Source organism: Lasiosphaeria miniovina, assembly GCF_030549165.1.
Source record: "Lasiosphaeria miniovina strain SMH2392-1A chromosome Unknown B0T26scaffold_4, whole genome shotgun sequence".
NCBI classification, from domain to species: Eukaryota; Fungi; Ascomycota; class Sordariomycetes; order Sordariales; family Lasiosphaeriaceae; genus Lasiosphaeria; species Lasiosphaeria miniovina.
The window spans coordinates 2,516,286-2,528,587 of record NW_026848223.1 but is presented as its reverse complement, the minus strand read 5'-3'; the positions used below and the strand labels follow the sequence as shown (position 1 = coordinate 2,528,587).

Here is a 12,302-nt window from a genome sequence, read left to right as displayed (position 1 = left end):
AGAACGCAATATTTATCGTACCATGTTTTAACCTTGCCCTGGGCTTTTATGTCTTCACTACTTCGTTGAGTAGCTTCCTCGTTCTCGTTGTACCATACCGTTCTGATGTGAAGCAGTTAAACCGTAAGGGGTGGTATGACACTAAAGCCAAAGAACGGCTGCAAGTCCGAACCGTCCGTCATCCATTCCCTCATTTTCTGAAGGCTTAAACCCATTATGATCGAATCGGGGTCCAAGGCCAAGGCGCGAAGTGACCAGAGCAGTCTATCCCTTTTCCGTAACGACTCGGCTTCCTTGATCGTAGGAGTAAAGGGCGTTGCGAGGCGCTCGTAGAGATAGGCAGCGAATTACAGTTTGAGCTCCCATTCGGTCTGCGGCAGGGTACTCTCCGTCATCTCCGAGTCCTGTGAGTCCGGTAGAGCTGGTAATAACTCTGGGGGGTCTGAGAGCGGTGAGGAGGCGGGTTCGGGCTCCTGCGATTCAGCGTTACGAGGCGGATAGTGAACTTCGACCAGCGGCAAGATATTCTCCGTCATCTCCGATTCTGTAAGTCCGGTGAAGCTGGTAATAACTCTGGGGGGTCTAAGAGCGGTGAGGAGGCGGGTTCGGTCTCCTGCGATTCAGCGCTGCGGGGTAGATAGTAAACCCAATTTGTTAATTCCATACTGAGATATCTCGATATAATCGTATTGGGCCCGCGCGACTAGCGCTTCGTACTTGAAGTTAACATTGTTCTCTCAGGTTTGGAAGTGCTACGCTTGTTTGAGGCTGACATTGCTCGCTTAGAATCTGAAAGGCTGTCGATAATAAGGAGAATTGGGGATAAAAGTGCCAATCCTAAAGTTCACAGGTGTGGAGAGTTTCGGTATGGAAAAAGGTTCGGCTGCTGGAAAAGTTGGTCGGCGGCGGACGGAGAGAACAAATGTAGCAGCAGGAAACCCTGCTACTACAGAAGAGGCTTTTGGCGGCGGCGGCGGTGGACGGAGAGCTTCTAGTTTAGGAAGGAGTAGAAAGTATAGAGTTGGAAGGGAAGAGGAAGGGAAGAAGAAGCAAGAGCGTGCCGGTCGAAAACTTGTTCAAAGGCGAGATTGCGAGGTGGCTCGTTCCGCCCTCGCCTAATGTGACGTGAGTAAAATCCGGAGTGAAACACACCTTTATCTGATTGGAAGAGCACAATGCTTCACCTCCCGAGGCTGTGAGGCGTGGTGGACTTTATCGATGCCGGGCGGTATCAAAAATGCAGCGCGATGCATCACGTTGTGAAGGGAGCCACCGCGGCAAATGAACCGACCTACGAATGCGAACTTGCGAAATAGAAACAGTCTCGATATCGCAGTATCGAAGATGTTATAGAGCCGATTATGGGATTTCCCGCATTTGTGACAACGGGCCTCATCACCGACTTTGGTTGTTCCACAAGAAAAGGATTTATGGGCTGAAGATATGGTCAGGCAATCAAGCTCCAGAGTCTATCAATGTTTATATGGTGAAATAAATTCCCGCAGTGGACACATCGGAGAAAAGGAAACGCGGGCAGAAACCGTCAGTGCTCTCTTTGGTCCTCATAGCATGCCAACTTGGCTTGCTCAGACCTGCCCATTGGGAAGTCGTAGCAAGTGGTTTCACCCGAGAAAATCAGGCAGAACACACGCAAGCCACGAACATCCCGAGCAGCATTTGGCTCTCATCACCCGGTTGCTCACGCCCGCGCCTCCGCCCAATAGACACCAGAAACACTTGACCGCGGCTTGCCTAATTTATCTCCGAGAGGAACTGGCCAAGCGTGGATATATGCAGTGCCACAAATCTAGCTACTCTAATTCTTCTTCCTAGACGTTGTAGACACCAGCCTTTTCTTGACAGCTTTGGGCATCTTTTCTTTCCTCTTTTCTCGCTTGGCCTCCTTGACTGCCATCTTGTGCTGCTTCTTCTCCTCCTTATCCTCAAACCGTTTCCCTCTCGGCTGTCCTTTCTCAAACCTGCTCTCATCTTCACTGCTGTCGTCGTCGGAGAGGGCAGCACCGCTCCCTGACTCTTCTCCGGAAACCTCTTCCTTCTCCTCGCCGGATTCTGTGTCCGCCCTGGAGTCCTTGGGCCCCACGACCTGATCGGCAAGCAGGTTTCGGTAAACGAGATCATCTCCCTCGCCAGCTCCTAGCTTCTGGGCATCATTCTCCATGTCGTAGACTTGCTCCAGCGTCTGGGGGATATACTGGTTGCGGAAGACTTCGTTGTCAATCTCCTCGGCGGCGACGGCCTCCTCGGTGTCTTCGATAGCCAGGCGGACCTCGTACAAGTGCTCGATGGCCTGTGACAGCGCCGGCTCCTCGTCGGGGCCATCTGGGGCAGTGATGAAGTTGAATATCGCACGATCTTTCAGCGTGTCGATGCCCTGCCTCCTGAAAAAGTCGCCGACGTTCTTGATATCCATCCGGAGAAACTCGAGGGCTCGCGGGTGGTCGTGCTCAACCGACTGCGAAACATCGATGATGTAGAGCTGCTTGTCGTTGCAGAGAATGTTGTACTCGCTCAAGTCAGCGTGGACCAGCTTGCAGACCTGGTACATGCGACGCATGATGCCAAGGAGCTGGATGTAAAGGTTCCTCCACTGCTTTTCCACGTCTTCGCCCTCCAGTCGGGCGTCTCGCAGTCGTGGATAGGCCCAGCCCCGCTTGTCGCCCAAGAGCTCCATCACCAAGACGTGCAGCTTGAGCTTTATGGGCTCGGGGCAGGCTATCCCCGCCGTGTACAGCCGCCTCAAGTTGCGGAACTCCTTCTCGGCCCACAGCTTGACCATCTTCCGGTTGTTGCCCTTGTCCGCGCCCGCCTTGAAGCGATGCTCGCCAGTGATGTACCGCTCCCGGTCCTTGAACACCAGGATTGCCGTCTTGTACACCTTGATGGCTCTCTGGATCGAAGCGCCGCCGTCTTCGGGGTGAAGCACAGCACCGTACACGTTCGCTTCCTTGCCGGTGCTGATGGCACCGTGAATCTCGCTGACAACGCCGCGGTTGATCATCTGCAGCAGGATCATGCGTGTTCGCTGATCCAGCACCAGTTCGCTCGTGGCCCGGTCCGCCTTGTCCTTGTCCTTGCCCTGGCCTTGTTTCACATCGTCGAGTCTGATCTTGGCGGCATGCTTCGAGAGAGTCGAGATCTGGTCGTCGACGCTAGCAAACGTGTTTGCTGTCGGCTTTTGCGCATTCGAACGGGGTAGCAGGGCGGCGCCGCCGTTGGACTGGGAGTTGAGGCCATGGAGCTGGCGCTGGCGGTTGTACGACTTGGTCAGGTCAGCCGAGTCGGGATCCCAGCCGTCATCCTCGACCTCGATGTCGCTGTCAAACACGCCCTCGAGGTCCTCGTCGTCGTCGACGACAAGTTGGGCGTTTTGCAATGCGGGGTTCGCTAATTCTGCGGGCACCGCTTCAGTGCGCTGGTAGCCCTGGAGCGCATCGTAGATGTACGGCGGCTGATGGGGGCCTGACGGCTCTGTCACGGGTGTGGTATCGGGCTGCGAAGACGCCATTCTGGGTATATCGTTGGACTGGCTGGTTGCTTCGTGTGGTGGTTCTGAATAACCCGTGGGGCGAAATGCAACAATATTCATCCCAGGGCCTAAAATTTGGTGGACTCCCACCACAGTTCCTTATCTTATCGAGGAGGGGCGCAATTGCGCCGTAACGCGCTAGGCCGCTTCCGGCACCACCACCGTGAACCCTCTCCTAGAAATCGGCGTAATCGGCTACGCGCGCGTAGATAAGCCGTCGCTGATAAGCATTTTTGTACTTATTAGAAGCCTACAATTTCTACTCGTAACTATTTCACACCCCTTGTTACGAATCCCTGAGGAAATGCACAGTCGTGGGGCACACCCAATTTGGTGTTAGCCAACCAGGGGTGTCCCAGGGTCCCGAACCATAAGGGCGCGGGACTCCGGGACTTGGCCTAGGGGGCCGGGGTCCGGGCCACGGGGCGACGGGATACTGGTGATTGGCCCACCTATTTAGATATATACCATGACCGTAGCCACCGTCTTAGCTAGAGCTTGCTTGGTTCTTCAAGCAAGCAATCACACATTCATTGCACTCATATACTTTGAGTAGCATTCTAGTTGACTGTATTTACCGTGTGACCAGGATGTGACGAACCCCCTGGCTCATACTGGGCGGACTGCAGGGACGGGGCGCCCCAGGCCAGCTCTGGGGTCCGGAGGGATGCAGCCAAAAAGAAAGTGCCTAGTGCCAAGACGCTGCGTGCACCGGCAGGGAGTCTGCCAAGCGGCGGCAATGCCCGGCGCCGGGCAAGGGCTTGGCAACTGGCAAATAAGAGCCGGGCTCTTATTGGCCTACGGAATCTACATACACAATGGCCGTAGCCACGGCCTTAGATAGAGCTTGCTTGGTTCCTCAAGCAAGCAATTCACATTCATTGCACTCTTATACTTTGAGTGGCATTCCAGTTCGACTGTGATTACCGCGCGATCAGCAGCTTGCCCTTTATTCAGTCTTCATTATTACCACCTCAGCAACCCTCTCTGTGGAGCCCCTGCTCACTTATAGATAGACGACCCTAACAGTCGAGTGGTTTGTAATACGTTGCTTGCTTCCCCTTGGTATTAATTGAACAGAGTACTCATCGCACAACGACAGCCTGGCTACGCCTAAGGAAGACACGGTCTTGCTAGGCACCTAGCGAGAGGAAGATCCCGAATGAGACAGCAGTACCGACTCTAGTGGTAACTCTAGTAGCGAGGCAAGTTCGGTACAACTAGAGGATACCGCTATCAAAGACGCAGACGCAGAGCTAGAGAACATCGGTAAATGATCGGTCAATAACCTCGTATAATAACTAGAACCGTGTAAGGAAAGAACCGCAACCCACATACACAACCAGCGGGCCAAGACCTCACTCATTTGTCATAACCTCTCACCCGCTGGCCCAAGCACTCCGTCATGTATATAAGCAGTGGCTTTCGCTTTCTTCCTTTGCGAGGGCTAGGTTGAAGTCTCACACTAATGCCGGGAATTCGGGTTCCAGGCTGAAGTCATCGGGAAAGTGTTGCCCTTCAAGACTGGCCCCGGTAAATATGATTACGGGCTTTAAACGAATGCCCCCTGCAGTACCGCATTCGATAACTGTGACCCAGGTAGTTTCATCAGAGATTTGTAGGTAGGTTCGGTTCGTTAGGGAGCTTCCGATGACCTTTCCGGCCCGGGTCTCAAGCTCCTGTATGCCGTGTTCGTCCATGTTGGCGATGTTGGCCAGTTTGACCTTTTTATCCTTGATCTGGAAGGCCAGGCGCTTGTGGAAGTCTTCGTAAGCCTCACGAGTAGAGCCTCTGACGCGAGAGGATCCTAATAAGGCCGAATTCTTCATTTTTACCGCCGGTTTGCGGCGTAGGAAGCGATCCACATATCGCTCGCCTACCATCTTTTTCGTGCTAGCCTCATTGAGTATAGCTTGAGCGAATCTCTGGACCTGACGACGGCTAGGCGCACGCCCTGCAGCTTCCTCATTCAGGTACCAGTCGGCTAGGAAGCTTTTCTGCGTATCGGAGAGATTTCTTTCCGTCTGTTTACTTTTTGCTCGATTTTCTGCGCCATGGATGCGTTTACAGAGGGGGGAGGCAGGTATGCCATGTAACTTGGCGGCGTCCTTCTGTGAAGCGCCCTGCTCAATAGAAAATATTGCAGCTTCAATGAACTGCTCGCGACGGTCCGACATGGCCTATCTTGAAGCAATTTGGGCTTGATTTGATGAAGTTGTGTGTTTTGAAGTTGTAGGGTGGGAAATTAGATGACAGGGGCAGAGATTTCGTTGTAGGGCGATTTCCTTATTGGGTCACCACGTCTACTCTCTTTTACGGGTGTAAATCAACTTGATATCCAAATGGTCTCAGAACACGCATGAACCGCCCGACTTTGATCTGCAGTACATCATCATCTGCCGTCTCCATCGTCTTTACCCCTGTTAATAATGTTGGACAGCCTGGCAAATGCCCCCCCTTCCCTGGCGAGCAACTCGCGCGGCGCGCCTAGCTCGATGATGCGCCCGCTGTCAACAACAGCGACGCGGTCAAAGTCGAGCAGCGTGTGCATCCTGTGGGCGACCATGATGACGACGCAGCCGGCAAAGGCCGTGCGGATGACGCTCTGGATCTTGCCGTCGGTCTGCGCGTCGAGGCTGCTTGTCGGCTCGTCGAGGATGAGGATGCGGCTGCGTTTCAGCAACGCCCGCGCGAGGCAGAAGAGTTGTCGTTGGCCGTGCGACAACGTGCTCTCCTCCAACGGGGCATCCAAAACTCGAGCCACGACATCACCATTGCCACCAGCTTCTACCATCGCCCCAGTGGCAAAGACAATAGAGTCCCACACGCCGACGCGCTTGAGAGCCGCGACGATCTCGGCGTCGGAGCAGCTAGCGCCCACGGGGTCTGCATTCTTGCGGATTGACGCTGGGAAGATGAACGGCTCCTGACTAAGGCAGCTGATGCGCTGCCGGATCAGCGGGCGCGCCACCGTTGAAATGTCCAACCCGTCGATGGTGATGTGGCCCGAGACCAGCTCGTTGAGCCGCAAAAGCGCGAGCACAAGAGAGCTCTTGCCGCTGTGGCATATGTTGATTAGCTCTTGCTCATCTTTGTCTTCTAGTTCACTTTGCACACTCACCTCCCTGTCCTCCCGCACAGCCCGATCTTCTCTCCTGGCTGAATGGTCAAACTAATGTCGCGCAACACGGGCTTCGCGTCCTGGCCGACGGCATACGAAATTGTGACGTTCTTGAATTCGATCTCGCCGTGGCTGGGCCAGCTGTCCGCCGCCGCCTTGTCATCATCTTCGCCATTGCCTGGCTTACCGACTTCACTCGGGGTGTCGGTGACAAAGTTTCTGATTCGGGCAACAGCACCCAGCGAAGTCTCGAGCATGGTCCAGCTCTGGATAAGCTGGGACAAAGTTTGGCCTAGAGTCGTCATAACGACAAGCGCAATACCTAGCAGACCCGGGTCGATACGGCCACGCAGACCGACAGCCATCCCCGTCATGAGGATGGTCAGCCCGGCCACGATGAGGTTGAGCACCAGTCCAAGCCAGCGCTGGATGCAGAGCAGGAGGTAATACGGCTTCTGAGCTGTGTCGAGGAGCCGCAGCGTCTTGACGGTATAGGGCCGAGTCCAGGTGAAGGCACGGATTGTGGCGAGCCCGTTGAGAGACTGAATAAAGTGGGTGTAAAGGGGGGCCTTGAGTTCGATCCTGGACTGGTGTCAGTTTTTTTTCCAGTAAGGTTCAGGAAACGAACCAAACAAGGGAGAGGGTTAATATTACTCGAGCAGACGCAACTGGCGAGAGGTGCGTAGGTAGAACCGCTGGACCAAGACTAGCAAGCCGAGGATGACCGGCAGTGTCGCAGCCAGATACGGAATAGCCACAACAGCGATGGCCAGCTCTCCCATCGCCCCAAAGACCTCTATACGCAGTCAGTACGCCATAATTTGAGGCTTTGGCGTGTTGAGGATGAGGTAGGGGGCTGTCACTCACGGAAGGCGGTGGTGACAAAGCCACGGGGAAGGACCATGTCGACCAATCTCATGTCTTGGCTGAAGCGGTTCACAAGGAGGCCGGTTTCCACGTTGGAAAGGAACGACATGGGTGCACTGAGCGAGCAGATAGTCAGCACAATGGAGTAGGGGCAGGGGGGGTTCGACAGTCGTCTACAGCACTTACCTCATGCACGCCCGTAGCACGACAGCATGCAAGTTCTTTGACGCGGCTGGTACAACGATAACCCACACCCAACTTCAAATATCGTTAGTATTCTACTACACCAGGAGGGTGGTTACGGGAACTTGGTAACTTACAAGGTAGCCATTATAATGCCCAGGCACTCAAGCACCGAGAGGGTCGCGAACATGCCGATCCAGTACCCGAGCCGCAATGACGATGCGCTGTCCGGGCTGGATGACCAGAGATTGAGCCAAATGTCTGTGAACGATTAGAATCGGACAAAGTTTAGGGGTCAGGGGTCAGGGGTCAGGGGTCTTGGGGGATAATTACAGCGAGCTGTTCCCGCCCCGGTATTCAAGACCAGCCATGCCGCCAGCGTCGAGACTCTCACCCAGCCTAAGGCCCGGAAGTAGTACTTGTACACTGCAAAGTCAGTTGTCTGACGGCTCATGTCGTCTTCGGCGGGCTCCACCTCCAGAGAAACCGTGTTTTCGGTTGACGAGTCCGACTTTGCAGCGCCGCTGGGTAAGGCGTCTTCCCGTGCTGGTCCGCCAGCCGCGTCAACATCTGGCCGATCCCAGATATCTAGACTTTGCACATAGCCGCCGGCCTTCAATCGTAGCTGACCAAAACTTCCCTGCTCAATGGCCTGGCTATTGTCACTAAATACGATGATGTGGTCCGCGTCGGGTAGGTGATGCACTGCAATTCGAAATCGCGTCAGCACGGCCAGGGCAAGCCTCACGTCAACTGCTTCAACTCACCGCTGTGCGTAGCCAGAAATACCGTGCACCCCATCTTGCGCAGCAGGCCGCCCGGCCCAAAGACACCGGAGAAAACCGCCTGCGCAGTAGCACTGTCCAGCCCGCTTAGGACATCGTCAAAGCAAGCAATACGCTTGCGCGAGTACACGGCGCGTGCAATAGACTGTCGAAATCCCTGTCAGTAAATGGCCTCCCAGCCTGTCTGGGTGCTACTCACAATCCGCTGCTTCTGGCCGCCACTCAACTTCACGCCCTTGCTGCCTACGAGCGTGGCGTCGCCCGCCGGCGCCATCCTTTCGAAGTCGCAGCTAAGCGCACACGCTTTTATAACTGTGCGATACCACTCAGCGTCGAAGCCGAGCGTGCCGGCGCGCGTCTCGCCCACAATATTGTCGCGCACCGACTCGTTGGATAGCCACGGCGTCTGCTCACAGAACGCCATGTCCGGGTATCTGATGTATGTCTCGCCCGATGCCACCAGCGTCTCGCCAGCGAGACCTTTCAGAAAGGTCGTTTTGCCGCTGCCGACGGGGCCGACGACCATAACGAGGGTGCCAGTGGGTGAGGCCGGGAGGCTTAGCGTGAGCCCGGCCGTGCTGTGTTGGGTGTTGGTCTCTTCAGCGGCCTTCCAGCCGAACTTGGCGTTAGTTAGGGACACGATAGTTTCGTCTTTGGGTACGGGGTCATGGGATGAAACAAAACGTGACAGCTCGACGCTCGAGCCATGCCCGGCTGAAGAGGCCCGCCCGCTGGAGGCTGGGGCTGCAAGACTGAGCTGGCGACTTTCTGTTCGTCGTCGCCATCGTAGTTGTCAGTATCAAATAAATTACGGCTTGATCTAATCCGAGCACGTGGTGGTCTTTGACAACTGACCGTGTCTTAGCTCCAGCCTCAGAAACTCCTGTATCCGTTGTAGACAGCCAATTGCAGAAAACGTGTCGGGGATTGCAAAGAGCAGATCTCGGAGTGGAAGCAGGAGCAGGTTGATGAGCGACAGCGATGTGATGGCTTGTGTAACCGAGAGGTTGCTGGAGCCCTGAATCTTGGCAACAATGGCGTAGGCCGCAAATGCCACGAACTGGCCCACGATAAGGGGTAGGTTGACAATGCATACGCGGAGTGTCTGCATCTGGCGGTACTTTTTGGAGACTCTCAGTTCTTCAACTCGCGACGCCTCGATCATGGCAGTCATGGCCTCGGTAAGGCCGAGCAGTTTGACGTTCTTCATGGCCCCGAGAATCTCGGTCGTGAAGTTGACTCGCTTTTCTGTTGCGTCAAGCCACTTGCTCTGCCTGGATGACAATGCGCCTCCCATGGCGAATGACCCGGCAATGAAGCCTGGTTTCGAGACTGTTAGCACTGTGTCTGGCATCAGTACCAACATTGACGAGGGGCTAGAATTACCAATGGCAACCAAGATTGGTGCGATGCACACCGCCCCCATTTGGGCCTGCAACAGCCAAACAGCGAGTCCGAGCTGGAAGGCATTTGCCCACGTGTCGCATACGGTGGCGTGGAAGTAGTCGGCGAGAGCTTCGATGTCGGACCCCATCAAAGACATTGCGCTCGATTCGCTCGTGGTGCCCAGCGGCAGTGCCATCATCTTCTGGTAGACTACGGCCATCAGTCCGCCACGGAGCATCGTGGTTGTGCGGAAGCCCAAGTGTTCGTACGCTGAAGTTGCGATCTGGCCACGGTTGTTAGGTGAGACCCGTTGAACATCGCATCTCAACAATCTCAAGCCGACCACTTACTGCAGCTCCAATAAAGACGATAGCGGTGGCCCCGACCAAGCCATAGCTCATGTTGAGGGACAGCTCATCACTGAGTTGCAACACGCTGACAGTCCTCCCGATCAAGAAGGGTTGGGCGATGCTTAGCCCCACGAGGCAGAGCCTGGGAAAGGCAATGTTGGCAATTTCCCAGCGCAAGCACTTGACAATGGCAAACAGCAAGGCATACTTGTGGCTCTGGGTGCATCTGTCCCAGGCACGGCCGAATCTGTCAGCCAAGTCGGCCGACTCGAGCTTCTCGTGCACAGCAGGTAGGGTGTGTGGGGCCAGCAGTGCCGAGTAGCCTTTTGTCAAGACGCCATTCAGCCAGGCGAAGATGCCCCGGCTGAAGGGCCCGCTGGTGCTCTCCCTAGACTTTGACTTCTCACCGGGGACAAGCCATCTGCGCTTCTCGACCGTCTCGAGACCCAGCAGCAGCAGCTTGACGGCAACGGAAGCGGTGAGGCAGGCCGAGTACGCTCTGGTATCGGGGGCCAGCCAAGCCGTCCGCACAGTCGCGACGTTGAGCAGCACAGTCACGCCAAGGTACAATGACACTAAAAAGGACGGACGGATGGATTTGATGTGCTCGATGTAGGTGAGGACACTGACGCCCAAAGCCGCGACGAAGCCGAGCACAGCACCGGCGACTGAAACGCGGCCACCAGCGTTAGGCCGTGTTGCGACGAGGGTCAAGAGCGCAAGCTCAATGCCAGCAAAAATGGCCGCAACAATCTGACTACGGAATCAGTTTCTGTTTTTACAAATAATAATTCTAGGAAAGGACATCGGAGAGACATACAAGCTTGGCGACGAGAATCGGCGATGACGTCACTTTTGGGGTTTTTTTCACAAGCTGGATGGCGCGGACGAGCGCCAGGAGAAGAAAGACGGCAGCAGGGGCGACATTGAGAATGCTTGCTTCAAAGAGCTCTGGTGGACATTCGGGTTAGTAAAAGAACAATTTTACAGCCGCCATTGATGGACACGTCAAAACATTCACGGACCCGTGAAGTCGAAGCCTCCCCGGCAGTCTGGTGACACGACGACGCTCGGCCCAAACCAGCCGTCGCCACAGGCATCGGCTCCCGAGGGAGTTGCCATGGCCAAGGCCGGAAGATGAACTGAAGCAAGCTGGGTTCGTGGCAGCTGTATTTGCGGTGTTTTTAGTGTGGCGGCGATTGATATTTGGGCGGCGAGATGCCCTGAAGGCAGGCAGCGAAGATGGTGGTGAGGTCTTAGGCCAAGCTCTCGACAATACTTAAACCCCCAGCGCACGCGTCCCGCAGTGCCGCTGCGTCATGGGATGAGCGTACATACCCTCCCAAGATTGCGCTATTCACTCCTGAGGTCTAGACTCTCTTTTGGTCGATAGGACCTTCCTCTTTCGCTGGTTGCCCCGCAATCGGGCGGCTTGATAGGCAAGAGTCGGGACCAGCCCCCTGCAACTGGGGGGCCGGGCGTCTAGCCAAAACCGGCAGCCGATGGTGTGTTGCTCTTGCCGCTGCTGTCAATAACCTGGAAGATCTTCAACAAAAGTTCGAAACATACTGATCGACGAGAGCGAAAGTAAGAATATTAGCGAATTATAACGGGCTCAGCCTGAGCCAAAGTCTGCGGCGATACTATAGGATCATAATTACCGTATTCCATTCGTAAATTGTAAGTAATTATACCGAGTGGTCGCTCAACATTCCAACTCCTTTCAACCACCCCGAACAGCACCACCCAGGTCAACCTGCACTGTGCTCTATGAACTCTAATTCCCAGCGTCCCAGGCCCACAGGAAAACTCACCCACGTCTACATCCTCGGCTCCATGTCTAAATGCCCTCCTGCTCTCCCTCGCCGCCACCCGCCTCACCAGGCTCGCCCTTGGGAACCCTCACAAACATGAGCACAACCAAACACCATCCAAACAGGCCGCCAGCCCGAAGTACGGCAGCCCCATCCACAGGCCTCTGCGCTGCACGCCCTCAGTGAACAGCCAGGCGAGCGCGGGACCGGCGTACAGCGAGCTGAAAGTCTCGATGCAGCTGACGAGCG

The 12,302-nt window shown here is 55.3% G+C and overlaps 2 protein-coding genes across 2 annotated transcripts; both read right to left on the bottom strand.

The window, feature by feature from the left end:
• Positions 1–1,393: 1,393 nt before the first annotated feature.
• Positions 1,394–3,598, bottom strand: B0T26DRAFT_709983 (atypical/RIO/RIO1 protein kinase). The gene has a single exon (XM_060441960.1). It carries the CDS (start codon positions 3,524–3,526, stop codon positions 1,817–1,819), a length of 1,710 nt encoding a protein of 569 aa, XP_060296264.1. The 5' UTR covers positions 3,527–3,598; the 3' UTR covers positions 1,394–1,816.
• Positions 3,599–5,732: 2,134 nt separating this feature from the next.
• Positions 5,733–11,561, bottom strand: B0T26DRAFT_709978 (multidrug resistance-associated protein). The gene is made up of 14 exons (XM_060441959.1): positions 11,265–11,561; positions 11,060–11,190; positions 10,240–10,992; positions 9,890–10,172; positions 9,359–9,823; positions 8,703–9,271; positions 8,486–8,648; positions 8,052–8,423; positions 7,856–7,979; positions 7,722–7,793; positions 7,536–7,651; positions 7,323–7,464; positions 6,669–7,250; positions 5,733–6,606 (listed from the first exon to the last, which is right to left on the bottom strand). Exons 1-14 carry the CDS (start codon positions 11,359–11,361, stop codon positions 5,940–5,942), a joined length of 4,536 nt encoding a protein of 1,511 aa, XP_060296263.1. The 5' UTR covers positions 11,362–11,561; the 3' UTR covers positions 5,733–5,939.
• Positions 11,562–12,302: the final 741 nt, after the last annotated feature.